General features: G+C 44.0%; 1 protein-coding gene across 1 annotated transcript; it reads left to right on the top strand.

Moving 5' to 3' along the window:
* Positions 1-661: 661 nt before the first annotated feature.
* LOC149351069 (disks large-associated protein 5-like) lies at positions 662-15,776 on the top strand. Its single transcript, XM_089580274.1, has 6 exons — positions 662-841; positions 997-1,113; positions 1,463-1,623; positions 10,801-10,923; positions 14,293-14,512; positions 15,563-15,776. The coding sequence occupies exons 2-6, from the start codon at positions 999-1,001 to the stop codon at positions 15,679-15,681; spliced, it is 738 nt and encodes a 245-aa protein (XP_089436400.1). The 5' UTR covers positions 662-841; positions 997-998; the 3' UTR covers positions 15,682-15,776.
* The last annotated feature ends 1,371 nt before the right edge of the window (positions 15,777-17,147 follow it).

Below are 17,147 nucleotides of genomic sequence, written 5' to 3'. Positions count from 1 at the left end.
GCAAGCTATCGCGTCGAAAAATGCAGCGGCGACGCAGTATTCGGTCCGAAGCGGGCGAGCTGGGCGTCGCCATGTTGTGAATGTTAACCACGCAAGGCTGGTAGCGAGAGTGAGTTTTATTTTTTTCCAATTCTATTTGGCATTTTTATATACATAAATGAACGACAGCACAATCGTAGGGACGCGGAAATATTACAGTACTTGTGACGTTTTTGTAATTGTGTTTTTCGGTGTATATTCTCACCAAGTCTCTGGTGTCGAGGGAACACATTAGCTCGGACGTCGCAGGCGAATGTGTTCAGGGAACTCATTCGATACCTAATGTCGTTTTCATCGAATGACATTAGATTTTCTCGTGTGGCAGCAAACTAATGTCGTTTTGAGCGAATGTCATTCGATGGGAATGACATTAAATTTGCCGTGTGGCAGGGGTATTAGTAAGAAACTCTATGCCTTGACATGAAGGCTCGCCAACTGGCGCAGCACGCTCGCGCCACCACCGTGGAACTTTACATAACTAGCATGGAGTGCAGGCGAATCGAACGACACGAACCAAATCGAACGAACCTGCCCCGAAAAAATTAGACGCAAAACTTGTATTAATGCATTCAGAATTAAAAAAAATATATATTTATATTTCTAAATTGTTTCTAATTTAGGAAACGCTACTAACGCCATCATTTTAAATGCACCAATCAGTGGCGGCGACTGTTGTTTGTGGCGCCTAGTTCACTCGCATGAGTTTGGGCGGCTTTTTCACAATCGCAACCGCCGTTGCAACGACAGTAACGACTCTCGCAGCTACCGAAGTTTTGCTTGGGCCTTTGAAGCGAGACTCAAGGTGACTAGACGTGAAAAATGTTTTGTTCAGATTTGTCAGCTAGTTTCTTAACCGTTTCCTTATAGTGGAACGCCGAGTTCATTGCTAGCACTTCGCAGTGGGTTGTAACGGTTTTCGGGGTGACATGCTGATAATCGTTTTTTTTTCACTTGCAGTCATGGCGCCTACCACATCAAACTTCCGAGATTTAGTTGAAGAGGAGACAAGGCGCTTGGCAAGCATGTGCCAGTACTGGGAAGGTGTGTCCTTGGAACGAAATATTAGCGAAGAAGGTGAGTTATGTTCTGCGTCTCTCATATCTCGTGCTGGCGCAGTAGGTGCCCGAACTCTCCGTGCTGCCTGCAAAATATATAAAGTTCCCTGCCGCGTGAAGAATTTGCTGTAAAGCCTATGGCTAGAACGACCCTCAGAGCTTCGGCAGAAACTTTTTTTATAAGCAGCGAGTTTTCTCAACTGCTTATGATTGCATAACAATGACTTTTAGCACTTCGCGGCATTTGAATACGTCTTTCTCGTTATTCCCAACTAAATGTTGTAGATCCCACCAAACAAGCTAAAAGCCTTCGTGTAGGTTGCCCGAGCTGCATACAAACAATTGCTTGATAAATTGCCCATTTTCAGCACAAGGCTACATAAGGACTGCTATTGGACAAGCTAACTTGCTCATGAAGGAACGGTTTGCGCAGTTCATTGGGTTGATCCACATTTGTGAGAACAATCTTGGAGAAAAGAAAACTACATGCGAAGACCTTCAAGGCTTCTGGGACATGATTTACTTTCAGGTACATTTTTTCATGATTATAAATGGCTATGTGCAATGAAATTTTTTGCACTAGCTTGCCTTTATGTGTCGTGCAGTTTTACAGATGGCTTGCAGTATTGTCAGAGCAGCATCGCCACCGCGGTGGCTCAGTGGTTGTGGCACTCGGCTGCTGACCCAAAAGACGCGTGTTCGATCCCGGCCGCGGCGGTCGAATTACGACGGAGGCGAAATTTTAGAGGCCTGTGTACTTACTGGGCGATGTCAGTGCACACTAACCCCAGGTGGTCAAAATTTCCGGAGCCCTTCAGTACTGCGTCCCTCATAGCCTGAGTTGCTTTGGGACGTTAAACCCCCATAAACCTATTGTCACAGCAGCCTCTAGGTTGGTGAACCATGAACATAGCAGGAACCAGAGCGGTTCTGTAATTTGCTTATGGCTATCTGCTCCAGCCTATGCCCTAGAAGCTGGACGTGGTTCACCATCACAGTGCTTGTGATGTCACGTGCAGGGCATCCATAGTGCGAGGCATAGTGTAGCTTCTCTGTTTTGAGGATGAGTATGTTGGCAGTTCCTAAACAATTCGTGCTTGCCAGCTTCCCCTCTGTAAGTAGAGAGCTACAGCGTAGTGCCCAAGACACGTGAGCAGCTGCAAAAAATGTCTCGCCGGCAGCGCTGTATTTTTGTATTACAGTGTCCATTGCTAGAAGGGGCGGTTGTCTGCAAATGTCCTCAGAATCGTTATTCAACCTTTTGGCTTGATACACAAAGCAACACTCCCACAGCAACAAGTTGCTGCAAAATCCAAAAATAACTGTGGGGTGCCAACAGATTATCACAGTGGTGGCATAAGGCGGGAAGGGCGCAGCTTGTTTATTCAGTGTGTGGGCTGTTTCTCGCATCAAGCGCAAGGGAGGCAAAGCAGACGTTTCCAGATGAGCACCCCTTCGAGTGCGAAATGGGCGGTCCTTTCTCAGACCACTAGGTGACTCTAGTGACGCAGCGATGCGTCACCATGAAATTGCATGGGAAGCAATCAGAAGAACGACAGCTGCCGAGGTACGCAAAGGATTAAGGCAGGGTTGTCCTCAATTACCACTGCTGTTCATGCTTTATTTATTTATTTATTTACAATACTGCCAGTCCCATCAGGGACCATAGCAGGTGGGCGAACAAAAATGACAAACATGATAAAAATTTGAACAGTGCACTCTGGAATTCAAAAAAAAAATGAATACAAATCAAACGCAGGTGAACAGAAAGGAACAAGCAAAATAAAAGAAAAGGTAAACATTAGCAAGGAAAAAGAAAAATACATGTCTAGGAGTCGGGTGGCGCATTGCCATAAGGAATTCAATTAGAGCACATGGGAACACAGCAGCGGAAAAAATAAGAGACTTTCTTCACGATTAATTAACAATCTAATGAAGTGATGAGAGGCGGTTGAGTATGTCAGTGAACTTCTTTATTCGTTAATTGATAAGGATTCTATCCGTGACGTGAACTGAGATAATGTGGTTGCAGTTATGATTGAGGGATCAAGGCGATTCCATTCTCTGATCACGAGGGGAAAGTACGAGTACATGAACGTGTCGTTATGGCATGAGTATTCTGTTATCGCGCGCGCGTGTTTATGCCTCGACGGGCGTGATTGCGAGAAAGATATGTATTTTGATACGTCTATCTTGTAGTAGTTGTGCATCAGGTGAAGTAAAAATTTTAGCCGTGCTTGTTGCACTCTTGATGATAGCGTCGCTAAACCCGAAATAGCCGCAAGGTTAGTTGGTGAATCTGTGCTCTTATATTTGTTGTGTATAAACCGCAATGGTTTACGCTGTACTTTTTCTAGTTTTGTTACATTAGTCACTGAATGGGGGAACCAAACTGTGTTAGCGTATTCTAAAACTGGTCGAACGAAAGTAGTATATGAGAGAAGCTTTGTCGATGTGGGTGCAAGGCACAGACATCTTCGAAGAAAAAATAGTTTGCGTAATGCTTTCGAGGTTATGCTAGCAATGTGCGCGTCCCATCTGAGGTCAGAAGTTAGTATGATGCCTAAGTACTTATGCTGGTGAACTTTCGTCAGTGTTCTGCCATTAACAAAGTACGGAAAATCATAAGGTTGCCTTTTTCTTGTTACCGTCATGCAAACAGATTTAGTCGTGTTTACCGTCATTTGCCATGTTTTGCACCATTCGGTTATTTTGTTCAATGAATCGCTGAGTGAAATGTGGTCTTCGTAGCTGTTAATTGTTTTGTAGATAATGCAGTGATGAATATAGAAAGAAGGCTATAAGAAAGTAATCTAGGTATAATCTATCGTACCAATTAGGCACAGTGGTCAAAGAACAGCAGCTCACTGGTTTAATTTATGCGGACGATATTGTAGTATTAGCTGATAGCCAGGAAGATTTGCAAACTGGTTAATTCTTGTGGAAACAAAGCAGATGCTCTAGGCTTCACTTTCAGTGCGATTAAGTCAGGTCTGATGATTGTGAACAATTCCAGTGATCGAGTGCTCACATTACAAGGCCATGAAGTACCCAGACTGGCAGAATACAAATATCTCAGGGTATGGGTAAACTGAGGACAGATATACTTGGAAAAGCACGAACTGACTGTTAGGGTGAAAGGACAAAGAGGTGCCATGATATTGAAACATAGGCCATTGTGGGGTACAAAAAGTATGAAGTATTTAGAGGTGTTTGGGAAGGAATAATGGTGCCACGGTGCCAAGGCTTACTTTAAGGAATGCAGTTTTTTTTTGCGTTAGGGTAGAAGTTGTCAGGACTAGAAATAAATCTGGGAACTGTTTGAAGATTAACACTAGGGGTGGTATTCTACCGGTGTCGCCTTTTGCGACATGTCGCATTCGCTCTTCGCTGATTGGCTCGAGCCGCGGTGACGGCGGCGTGACGACACGGATCCGCCTTCTTAGTCGAACAACGGAATGCGCTGAAGCGATTCGCGCGGGCGACGGGCTACGAAATTGATACTAGACGCCTGGTTTTTGAGTTCCGAAGAAGAGTGGCGTGTCCGCGGACATCGCGACCAGTTTGCCTTGGCTGACGAATCTTGTCGGCGGCATTACCGGCTGTCGAGCCGGACTGCCACTCGCCATGCGAACTTACTTTGTACCGTCGTAAACAGACGACGAAGCAGACATTGCCCGCTGCGAAGAGATGGCCTTGGCAGCGCTGTGCTCGCATCTACATGACCCTTCAAGGCGTTTTAATGCACGTTAGTGCAACGAAACAGTGTCTGCACGAGCCAAAGAGGATTTAAAGCAATGTGACTTTTACAAACCTACAACTGAACATTAGAGAGTTTTAGTATTGCGGGCTTTGCGTAATTTCGTGCATAGTGGAATAGCGGGTCCAGAGTGCGCATGCGCAGAACGCTAATGGGGAAATACCGTTAGCGTACGAACGCAATCGGCAGTTGCGGCTTTTGGGCCCTTAGCGTGAAAACATGGCGGCGTTCTTCCAAGCGAGAGCCGCCCACTTCAGCCAATTCAGCAGTCCTTGCGATTCCGGTCGGCATGTTTACCAGCAACTAGTGGCGTTGCTTTTCGCTATGACTTACCTTGCTTCGCCGATAAAGTTTAAGCTGCAATTCAGCCTAGTTTTTGAGATACGCTCTCGATTCTGTAGCGCGCAAGCCTAATGGGAGCTCCAGCTACACTGCTACCGTCTGCAACTGCCCGAAACGCAGCCGAAACCTAGCACAACAGTCCGGAACGAAACAAAAATAGATTTGGAGCTTTTTCGAGGTGTTTTATAGACTTAAATGAAGTAATGCGAGTTTATATTAAATTTGCAAATATTTTTTGAACATTAGACGTCATGTGATGGCAAATATTCTTGCTATCAAAGATACGAAACTACTGCTGCTAGTGAATCAGCAGTGGTAAATTGTCGCTTCTTGGAGTGAATGAAAGCACCGCCGACGAAAGTGCCGGCGGCGTTTTGCGTTTCTTCGAGCAACTGTACGCACTTTTTTAGGCCCCGCCCTAATGCAACATGTCGCAAAAGGCAACACCGGGAGAATACCACCCTAGGAGTCCACTGCAAAACCACAAGCGGTGCAGTGCAGGGAGGCATGGGCTGGACATCATTGGAAGCGCGGGAAGCTGAGTAAAATATTATACGAAGAGCACCTAATGAAACTCTCATTGCACAGTGCATGTTAAAGAACCCGAGGTGGTAGAAATTTCTGGAGCCCTTCACTATGGCGTCCCTCATAACCTGAGTCTCTTTGGGACGCTAAACCCCATAAACCAAACCAAACCAAACCACAGTGGCTACTGTCCTGTGAGCTTTTCTGGATGTGCAGTAGAACAGCCACAGCGTTGCCTGAGCAGCTTGGGCTCCCTATTAGCAATGTAGAAGATTGTCATACCATGCAAATAACTGTTCTTTGGTGTTCGCTCACCACTATAGTGGGCAGACACCCATATGCATGCATTTGCAGTGTAGCATATGTAGACAAGTCTGAAGTCCATAGGGTTGGCACACTTGCAGACACTAACAAAGGCTCAGTGAGGTGTTTGGAAAGGCCAAATAAACCACTCACAGGGCTACGCAGCTTTTTGATCACACTATTTGTGAAAATCACTGTGTTCCATGTAATTTTTAAGTTAACGGATGGCAACGCTGCTTGTAGTATTCAGTTCTAGAGCTGTAAAGAGCTTATGCCTGTGCTTGTGGGATGGGTGATGCCGCCATCTGCTAACCTCTAGAAATTGGCCACTGATGCTTGCCTGGTTTTGATTACGAGTTTCGCATCTGGTAAGACTGAAAAAGTTTGGCACAGCTGGCTTGACGACATCATTGTTTATTGCCTACCAGGCGCCTAATATGAAATGACATTCTGAGTCTCCACATCTACGTTGTGCTGCTGTCAATATCAGAAGGTCCAGCATGGCTAGTCTGTTGACTTTTGCAGACTTTAACATCATTTTGAATTATGTTCAGCGTGATATTGTTAGAGGTCCCGTTCAACGGCAGCCTCTGTGGTGCTGTTTCAAGAAAAGGTGGCCCACCTGCACCTACATCATTTGACCTTACGACGTCGTCACAACCTGCCCATCGAGTTGTGAGCAAACTGCCAACGTGTGTAGGTAGCAGTTAAATTAATGATTGGTAGCAATAGGCTGCTCAGGAAGAGCAACCTGGGTCTCGCAGGCTCCACCGGTAACTGTGCTTGAAACTGCCACCTGCTGAGGCAGTGGTGCATCGCTTAACTGCTGCACCACTGTGCCAGGACTCTGGTGTGAGGACTCCCCGCGATCTATGAATGTAAACTAGTGGTCAATTTCATATATATGGGCATGTAGGTAGAACCTAGGCAACAGAGGAGTACTTGCATGGAAAGGATCTCTAATGCTCTTGCATTGTACTCTTAAAGGTAGTTTACGTGTTATGTGATGGTGAAAGAAAACATCTCTGTTAAATCGAATTAAACGTCCCGGCTTCCGCCCTTTTTTTTAATGTACCTACGAAAGTAGGAGGAGTCAACCAATGCATGGAGTGCCTCTCAGCCAGTCGCGTGGTGGTTTGCCGCTCTGCCATTGGCAGAGTGATACATAAAGCAAAGAGTCCACATGTATTTTTATTTCCGTGGGCCTAATTTGTGGCTATGTTGTCTGCGACTGAAACTGTTTATTCGCAAAAGCCTAAACAAAATAAAAGCGAAATTGACTGGCTGTAAGGCACTCCACGCATTGACTGGGAGCTGGGGCATTTAATTTGATTTAATAAGGAAATCAGTCACAGAGGACAGTAATTCGAAGTTTCTAAGGATGCTTGGAGTATGTAGACAGAGTTCCCGCGATAAAAGAATCCCCTTTAGTGCACCTTTAAGGCAGATCCCACAGGGGCATCTGCAGCATGCAGATGATGGTGAGTTGTGTCACCATGGCTTCCCAAGCATTCGCAGGGACATCCATGCAGGGGGTTGTTGGTGAGCAGTGCGCCACCACAGGCCCGAGCACCAATGCTTAGCGGCAGACTCAACGCACCGCTTTGGCAAAACATGTTGTTGGGCTAGGTGCATTGCATTAAGAATATAAACCAGCCAAAAAGATGCACGCAGGAAAACTGAGAGAAGGGGAAGATAGGAAAGAGGCTGGACCAGCCTCTTTCCTATCTTCCCCTTTTTCTTCTCAGTTTTCCTGTGTGCGTCTTTTTGGCTGGTTTAATTTCCTACCACTTCGGCTCCAGCTTCCCGTAGACAGCACCTCTAGCACCTCCGGGCTTACCTGACTATGGGAATTTGGCAGTCGCCTTTTCATGTCCTCCCCTCCATCTTTCACCTTCCTAACTTCTTTCTCACAACTGTTCTATCTTCTGCTCTCTTGGTTTTTCCTTTTTCATAAGTGGCTAGGGTTAACCCTGCTAGCGAGTTGCCCTGCATTACGCCATTTTGGGTTCTAGTTAGGTTTTGTTTTACTGGTTGGGAGGCGCAGCATCCTTGCCCAGACAGGGATAGCTGTTGAGGTTACCCGACCTTCTTTAAAGCTTTTAATATTAACCATTGATAAAGTTTCTTTCTTCCTTCATTACTAGGTAATACAAAAGAATGTATTAGGCCCTCTGCACCGCTAATAATTAATATTTGTATAAAACTCTGCAGAAAACAATTTCCCTATACCTTGAGTTGGCGCATGATGGCCCGAGTTGCCTCTGTGCTATAAAACCCAAACACAACACGTCATGTAGGAATAAAAGGCGGCGAGAGCAGACTTGTGCACTGCTCAAGCTCGTGGCTAGCAAATAAAGTGAATATGCGCTTTAAAGTTTTTATGATTTTAGTACATTGTAAATTAAAGGGGTGGAGACATCAAATTTTGAGGCTATAAAAAGCTTGCTATGGGATTCCTCTGCACGCAAGGGCAATCACAGCCAGGTGTTGGACACAACAAACATTTAAAAAATATTTTAATTCAGTTCCAAAGATTACTTAAATGCTCACTCTCACGATCTCGACCTATCACTAGCGCAATCAACGCTGACGTACGATGAACTGGGCACAGCCGCAGCCATGAGGCACGAGTGACGAGCCACGTGAGCGCAGTTGATGCACCAGCGAGCTTCATTTGCTGCGAACTGCCACTTGCTCGGTTAGTTTTTGTGAACGTGTTGCCGAAGTCGCCATGCTTACTTTGCATTTTGCCGTGCATTTTGTTCCTCGTCGTCACTGGCTAGTGGATCAAATCTTAAATGTTTGTCAGGGTCTCAATGGAGCCGCGTTCACTGTCATCCCCGCTGCTGCCATAAAAAAAAAAAAAAAAAAACTCGTCCTCGTTGGAATCGGATTCGTCAGAATCCGAGCTGCTGGGACTAGCCATGCCGTTGTTTGTTTTCATGTGCTGGTCAGCACGTGTGTGAGAAAGCAGACGATGCAGCAGTAGGTGCGTCACAACTTTTGTGGGCCCACGTGACCAGGCAAAGTAGTTGAGCATCCTAGACAGTGACGTCACTGTCCAACTCGGCATTCCGAAACCGAAACCGAAAATCGTTCACCTAAAAATGCGATAATAAATTATTCACGATGAACATAAGAATCTTCGAGTGTGTATCATGCTTCCTGGAGCAATAAGAAACGTTTGAAACAAAGAACGCGCCAACCACAAATTTGGTGTCTCCATTCCTTTATGAAGAAAAAATTGACAGCCCACTTGGAACAACGAAGTAAATAAAAAAACTACACTTGGTAAAGCCAGCTTTTGGTGAATGGAAGTCTTGCACACACCAGGAGAGTTTCAAAGAAGTGATTCTCTGCACTCTTGCTATAAGGCTCACACACCTTACACATAACTTCATACTCAAAACAAGACAAGTACCTATGGTCATTGTGTAGAGATCAGCTAGCATGTTTTATTTTCATGCAGAAAACTGGAAGCACTAAGGAAAAAGCAGTTTGCTGTGTTTTACAATGAACACATATTGTTCGGTCTAACACTACTCTTAGGTGAAAATGGAGTTTTATTTTTGGTCTTGTCCTGCATTTTTAGGTTTTTTAAAAAAGATTTTTGGCGCCGCAATGGCTCAAGGGTTATGGCGCTTGGCTGCCGACCCGAAAGACTCTGGTTCGGTCCTGGCCACAGCGGTCCAGTTTCAATGGAAACAAAATTCTAGAGGCCCGTGTACTGTGTGATATCAGTACACATTAAAGAACCCCAGGTAGCCGAAATTTCCAGAGCCCTTCACTACGGCGTCCCTCATAGCCTGAGTCGCTTTGGGACGTTAAACTCCCGTAAACCATAAACCGATAGAAATGTTTTAAACAAAATATAGATTGGAAAAACTGTAGTCAAATGAATAAACAGACTTTTAACTTTGTGTTTAGCACATCGTAGCTTCAGTTCTTTATGTCCCATAAAACTTGACACAACACAACCTCAAGGCGGAGCTCAAGTGTTTACCCCTCAGCCAGAACTGATACATGGTGGAAGTAATGTTAGCATGTCCAGGAATTATGCTACAACGGTGTCGAAATTTGATGTCTCTATTCTCTAATTTGAAAGTTATGCCGTGGCAGTAGAGCAGAACAGCTGTAACACTCAACTAGAGCCACAGCAAGAAACGCTAGTTTACTTGTGGCAATTTCCAAGAAATACTTGCACATTTCTTCCAACATGTATGATCAAGCAAAACTTGAGTTTGGATCAGTTGGTTGTTCATTTCGAGACTCCAGAATACAGTGCAAAAAGACGGCACACAAAGAACACTCTAGACCTATGAGCACAGATTGCCAACTGGTTTAATGAGTGCCAAGCATTCTTTTGTGCCCAGTAGGCACATTAACAAATAAAATTTCTAGTGACTAAGACCAGCAGAACCGAGCAAGCGTTTTGTGCTTGCAAGATAAACTCGAGATCATCTCAGGAAGAAGGTGGCCTATGAAGCAGCAAGCATAGCCCACGTGTATCTGCTGAGGCACAAATGCCTACATTAGAAATAGGCTGAACGTGCACATGGGGGCCTAATCACACGGGCAGTTTTGCATCTGAAATGCGGCAGCTGCATTCTGGATGCAAGGATGTCTGTGTGTTGTTAATGTCTGTGCGCACGGAGTTAAAAACACTAGAAGCATAGAAACAGATACAATATATGGTCTGAAAGTGTTAGCGAACCAAACACAAATAGGACCTGTACTTTTTTATTAACGCATTCTTACTGATGCAATTTTCAGGTTGAAGATGTCAACAAGAAATTTGGCCAGCTCGTCAAGCTCCAGGAGAATGCATGGTGTATTGAACAGCCTAATGAGGCCACCAGCACAGATTTGACAAGAACTGGGCATGGAGCTAATAATGTGGGTTTTCTTTTCTTGTGTGTTTAGTAGAACGATAGTTTCACTACTGCAGCCATTTTTTTGCACTGCGTGGTATGTGACTGCAAGTAAATTTGGAGATGTTGTGTGCGTGCATATAAATGTCATTTTTATTCTTGCTTCTTTTTCCCCTGCCCCTCAATTCCATTTTCTTTTCTTTTTCTCTTAGAAGCACTTAGGGTAATGTTTGCTTAGTGTATACAACAGATTGTTACTCTTTGGCAGCTCTCAGCCAGGAAGTTCTACATTGCATGCGCACAAAGCATGCACAACATGGTTCGCTTAATATAAGAAATGCTTTTTTTTTTTTTTAAGGGATGTAATGTGATATTTCTGGACTGCGAGTACAATTGAATCAGCCATTAAAAATTTGCAGTTGTTTAAAAAGGCTGTGAACATCGGCACACCAACAAAAAAACCATGTCATTATGTAGTTACTACAGCTTCTTGAAAAACTACTGTTATTTCGGAAATGTACAACACATTCCAATTTGCCTTCAATTTCTTTTTTTCTTTATTATTCAGTGGCAGCAAAAGAACCCTTCAGACAGAAGAATCTTTGCTAAGACTGCACAAATTTCTGCAGAAAAGAATTAATGGCAATATATATTTCATTTTGTTTTGTGCAGATAGCTTGCAAACTACTTAGGATGATAAAAAAGCATTTATCTTCTATGTATAGGTGCTTCAGAACATATTAATAATATTCCTTTGTGTTTATGCATGAATTACGCAAATAGTTATCAAGGCATTTCAGATTATATATATATATATATATATATATATATATATATATATATATATATAATATGTGAAATTGGTTTTTGGCTTGTCCCCCCAGTTTTTTCTGACAATCTGGTAAATTCTCAAGAAAGAATAAAGAACTTGGAAGCTTGCACAAAAATGCATAATAGGTTGAAAAAGTGAACTGTCACATATTCAAGTGTAAATTGACTGGTTAGTTGGCCTCTGTACAGCTGTAAAGAGCAGTGTGCAATATTTTGAACTAGGCAATTCCTGCATAATAATACTATATATAACCATTTCCTTTATGTAATGCTGCTGAGGTTGGGATGAAAGGAGCCAGCAGTCTGAAACCAAGGGAAGCATAGAGCAATTCTTTTCTTTTAATATGTGGTGTTTATAGGTGGAGAATTAGTATTGTAGTCATTTTTTCTCAAGTATTTCGAATAAAAAGTAGACAACCACATGCCACTAATGGGATCCGAAAGTACAGTATTGTGCATCTTCATTGTAAAGACTTTAAGAAACTTTCCCACCTCAGCTACTGGTTTGTTTGAGTTGAAGCTGCACACAGAGCTTGGGCATTATGCTTGGGTATTTGTCTCGGAGTAAGTTTGGTAATGATACTTACATGGTTCAGCCACACATTATGCAACCCCATAATCGCTGCAGTTGAAAGTCGCCATCGCCGGGTTGCCGCGAAAGGGTGGTGGTGTTGCCATCAGAGGACCTGCGCACGTTGCAACGCTCGCCTCAGTGTATTTTTCACGTTGCGCGGTTTTGTCTGCAGACAACAGAGGGCGCCACTACTGCCTATCGGCGATAAGCCGGCGTTGGCAGCTTTCGGTTCCTCAATCTCAGCGCAGACGATAACAAGTTTACATAGTCTACAGTTGAACCAGGTTATTATCATTGTCAAAGTTACCACAGACAAGTTACCGAAATACCCAAGCTCTGTGCACAGTTTTGCCGCAAATGAGCCAGCAGTTGAGGTGTGAAAATTTGTCTTTACGATAAAGATGCACAATACTATACAAGGTTGGACAACCACTGCCTTAGCTCATTTGGTACAGCACTGTACACATGTGGAGGTGGTCGTGGGTTTGGATCGCATCGGTGGCATGTGGTTGTCCGTTCTTGTACTTTTTACTCAAATATATTTCAGGACAAAAATGATTACAATACTAATTGCCCATCGATCAACACCAAAGATTAAAGAAAAGAACATTTCCCTATGCTTTCATTGGTTTGAGTGATTGCTGGCTTCCTTCATATGCATCTGATAACAAGCCCCTCGTTTCCATACCCTTTCCTGAGGTAGGGGTTGTTTTAAGAAATGCAGCTGATCGTACTGTTTTAGGCGATAATTTCGGAATTTTTGAGGCCTGCATGTTACCCTAGCATTATGCCGCAGTTTCTCTTCATTGCATGGGATGTCCCAGCAGTGCATGTGGGAACGGGTAATGGTCTTTATTTCTCTACTGGAAAGCTTGTACAGTGCCCTTGAGAAATTGGACCTGGCCTGAATAGTTTGAACAAGAAAATGCAGAAAAAAATGAGTGCATGATAGACTGCTTGGCTGTCTGCTAGCAGGCAGCAACTGAATTGAAGTCACACCAGCTCACCCTTGAGCCATTGGTTGTGTGTAGCACAATCATGCACGTGTACTGCAGACTGTAGACAAGGGGTACGGTGTATGCACTGGGAGCTGTTGTGTGCATCGTAGCATGGATATTTAAAAGTGTGTCGAAGCATTTGCTTCCACTGACTGCTTTCCTTGTGCTTCTCATCTGCCCTTGAATGGATGTGACACCAGCAGCAGTTGCGCAATGAGGGCTTAAAATGAAGTGCTCTTGTGCTAGGGGTAGCTGGCACTGAAGCATTCGAGCTTCTAAGCGTGACCTTTCAGAGAAAATGGTTTCCAATAAGTTTGAGAGCACTGAAGATCAATATGAAGTTTTGAAGCCTGCTGCTGTTGTGCTTTGGGTACCCAGGGCACAACTCATTTTTTTTTATTTTTCTTGTGCAGAAAAACAGCTTTTAATTTTTTATGAAGCTATAATGCCAGTCTCAGTCTTTAAACTGGTAAAATTCTTGTAGTGTACTTTCAGCAGCAAATGTTTACTGCATGCGTGCCCTTGGAAAAAAATTTGTTGTACCACTTGCGACCCCTTGACCTGGTAATATGTCTCAAGATATATCAGACGATCGGCTTGTGTGATTGTGTCAGCTTCTTCTTACCCACCTGCATCCCGTTGAACTTTTGCTGCCGATAGTACCAGCTTCATTTAATGTGTTGCATTCAGTTTTTTGTGGTCTAAGTACTACTGTATTGTTGGTACCCACACACCTACCTGGTGTTCACCTAGACTGTTTAAAGCCCTTATGAATGTGCAAGGACAAAGGCCTAATGTGCACATACCTGTCATTTTTAAATCTGTTGTTGCTCTTGCACGTGCTGCAACTGCCCATTTTGTTGAGGTTGATGCTAGCCAAGTCACTGGCACGCTGTGCCCTTTACACAGTGCAAGTGCTGCTTAAAATGCATTATTTGGTGTTAGAGAACTGTTGGCTGTATTTAAGAGTCGTACGTCTGGTCTTTTACAGATGAAGACCACGAAGCACATATCAAAAAAGTGTGTGCCCACTGAACTGCAGAAAGCAAGGATTGCAGCATCAAGAAAGCGTCTTGCCGAGGCAAAAGCTCGCATGGCTTGCACAGCTAGCGAACAAACACCCACTGCATCTCATGAAAAGGAGAATGCTGTTGTTTTTGAAGCACCCAGTTTTTTCCTTGTATCAAGCCCAGCTCGACCAAAACATACTAGTTAGTATTGCTGGTTTTTTTGCATAAGAAGTTTTCATTGCTGCAATCTTTATTCGAACTAATATCATCGCGGGCTTTTTGATGCGTTTACCTCATGTGATTTCAAGTCTCAATTCTCATGAAAATTAGTTCTAATATAGCAACAAGTTTGTCCAGGGAACGATCGAGCGAGAGGAACTGTCCTGTTGAGCCCTCCATGACAGTGTGTAATATATGGGACAGTTGGCGACGTGCAATGTTCGATGCAAAGCCACCGGGTACTCACCGGTTTTCTAATGGGTGCAAGATTTCCCCAGCCTGGTGCTTGGACCTTCTGGAGTGAAATCGTTGGAAAGGGGCCCTGGGTCACCTCACCCTCCCTCGATGGAAAAAGGGCCACAATGGGCTTTACTGCACAAGGCAGATTTCGGTCCCTCGTGGATAGATTTTTTATCAAGGGAGGGTGGGCAAACTAGAGCTTCATGCCCTCCATGTAGCATTAAAAAATGGATATATTTTAGGCTTGTCAGCGCAGTGAACCTGTGCTGTAGATTAAAAAAGAAAAATCAATCTGACTGCAGCTACTGGTTTAGAGGCATGCTGCCTGCTTGTAGCCAAGGAAGAAACCTGCATAGCTGCCACAGTGGATCAGCGACTTCTGTGTTCTGCTGTTGATCATAATGCATTGTGAAGTGATACGACAGTGCATATTAAAGACCCTTAGGTAGTCTAAACCTGGAGCCATCCAGTATTTAGGATTGGGAAGATCCATTAGTACTGTACTGTGAAACCTGCCAGCTAATGCCAGACATCACTTGCTTTGCTCTGGAACTCGTGCACTCTGGAATTGCCCCTTCAGTAGAAAAACTATAGAGCAGCACACCTCGAATAACTGTTCCACATAAAGTTCACCTTCTGCATAATCCATCAGTTATAGCAGCAGTCTTGATAATGCCAGAAGCCTCACTGTCAATTCTTTGTGTGTCTTCAATTGGATTGCTAGGCCAAAGTGTGCTTCAACCATCTTGCAATACAGAATGTTACATTATTTCTTGTCTTCCAATTTTTCAGCATCAAGACTGCCTCAAGAAGTACAGGAGGCTGTTCGTAGCACACCAAAACAAAAGGACTTTTTGCCACTGATTCGGGTAACAAGGTCAGCAAAAAAGGTCCTCATTTCGCACAATTAAACTTTCCTCAGGTGTTTTCACAGCAAGCCAGCTCCTTTCTGTACGATTCAGTAGTCTTGCATGCAAAGTAACAATAAATGTTTTTTGATAAGTTGCGTAGAACTCACTGTTTCAGAGTTGACAATATTTCAGGCATGACCACACTCAGCTCCATAAAGCAACTGATTCAGCATTCTATTAATGTTCATTATCCACTGTACTCAACATGTCCACATACTAATATGTGTGACAAAAATATTTTTGCTGCCATAAACATATGTACATGGTACCGAAAACGCAAACTGGTGTTGATACTATGCAGTGCCAGCTTACGAGTCAAACAAGAACTGCTAAATTATTTCTGCAGAAGGCCTGCTGCAGAGTACCTATAGGTGTCACCTGTTCGTGCACTTTGCAACAGGCCTTCTGCACACCCATTTAACCAGCGTTTCATTCTATTAAATACAAAATAGAATGTTAGGTAAATATGGTACTACTCAAGCTTGAATGAGATACTCAACTGCAGGCTATGTTGGGTAGCTGTACTGAATAAAATGAAACACTGCGATTCCAGTAGATTCCATGGTTCCTTGTACTCGCAGGCACCACTCCAAGCAGTACCTAAGCCTTTTGTGCACTGGCGACTTTCAAGTGACCAAGTAAACTCCTTTTAATACAAACTTGACGGGACCTTAGCTTTTTATCGAAATGTGAAAAGTACATAACTTTTGCTGTGTTCCCCATGACGTTTATGAAACGCCTTGCATAAAAAAAAAAAAATTTTCAGGTGGCTTACAGGTAGACTACTGCCTAGTCATGGGTTTCAGCCTGCTTATTGCATTTTAGGATTTGAGCCCATTGTTGTCCAAAGACTGCTCCACACCCCTCCGCACCAGTATACCAGAGGCCATATGCCCATAGATGCCTGTATATCTGCGATTTGAGCCCATTGTTGTCCAAAGACTGCTCCACACTCCCCTCTGCACCAGTATACCAGAGGCCATATGCCCATAATGCCTGTATATCTGCGATTTGAGCCATTGTTGTCCAAAGACTGCTCCACACACCCCTCCGCACCAGTATACCAGAGGCCATATGCCCATAGATGCCTGTATATCTGAGATTTGAGCCCATTGTTGTCCAAAGACTGCTCCACACACCCCTCCGCACCAGTATACCAGAGGCCATATGCCCATAGATGCCTGTATATCTGCGATTTGAGCCCATTGTTGTCCAAAGACTGCTCCACACACCCCTCCGCACCAGTATACCAGAGGCCATATGCCCATAGATGCCTGTATATCTGCGATTTGAGCCCATTGTTGTCCAAAGACTGCTCCACACACCCCTCCGCACCAGTATACCAGAGGCCATATGCCCATAGATGCCTGTATATCTGCGATTTGAGCCCATTGTTGTCCAAAGACTGCTCCACACACCCCTCCGCACCAGTATACCAGAGGCCATATGCCCATAGATGCCTGTAT

Source organism: Amblyomma mixtum, chromosome 3, assembly GCF_055824585.1.
Source record: "Amblyomma mixtum isolate Tamu chromosome 3, ASM5582458v1, whole genome shotgun sequence".
NCBI lineage: Eukaryota > Metazoa > Arthropoda > Arachnida > Ixodida > Ixodidae > Amblyomma > Amblyomma mixtum.
The sequence above is the reverse complement of the archived record's forward strand: the minus strand, read 5'-3'. Positions and strand labels throughout refer to the sequence as shown.

What these genes read in the sequence shown, in the direction of transcription:
- LOC149351069 (XM_089580274.1), top strand. Translation starts at nt 999, where the DNA reads ATGGCGCCTACCACATCAAACTTCCGAGATTTAGTTGAAGAGGAGACA. An exon ending in ACGAAATATTAGCGAAGAAG is followed by an intron (nt 1,114 to 1,462) that starts GTGAGTTATGTT and finishes GCCCATTTTCAG; the next exon opens with CACAAGGCTACATAAGGACT. An exon ending in CTGGGCATGGAGCTAATAAT is followed by an intron (nt 10,924 to 14,292) that starts GTGGGTTTTCTT and finishes GGTCTTTTACAG; the next exon opens with ATGAAGACCACGAAGCACAT.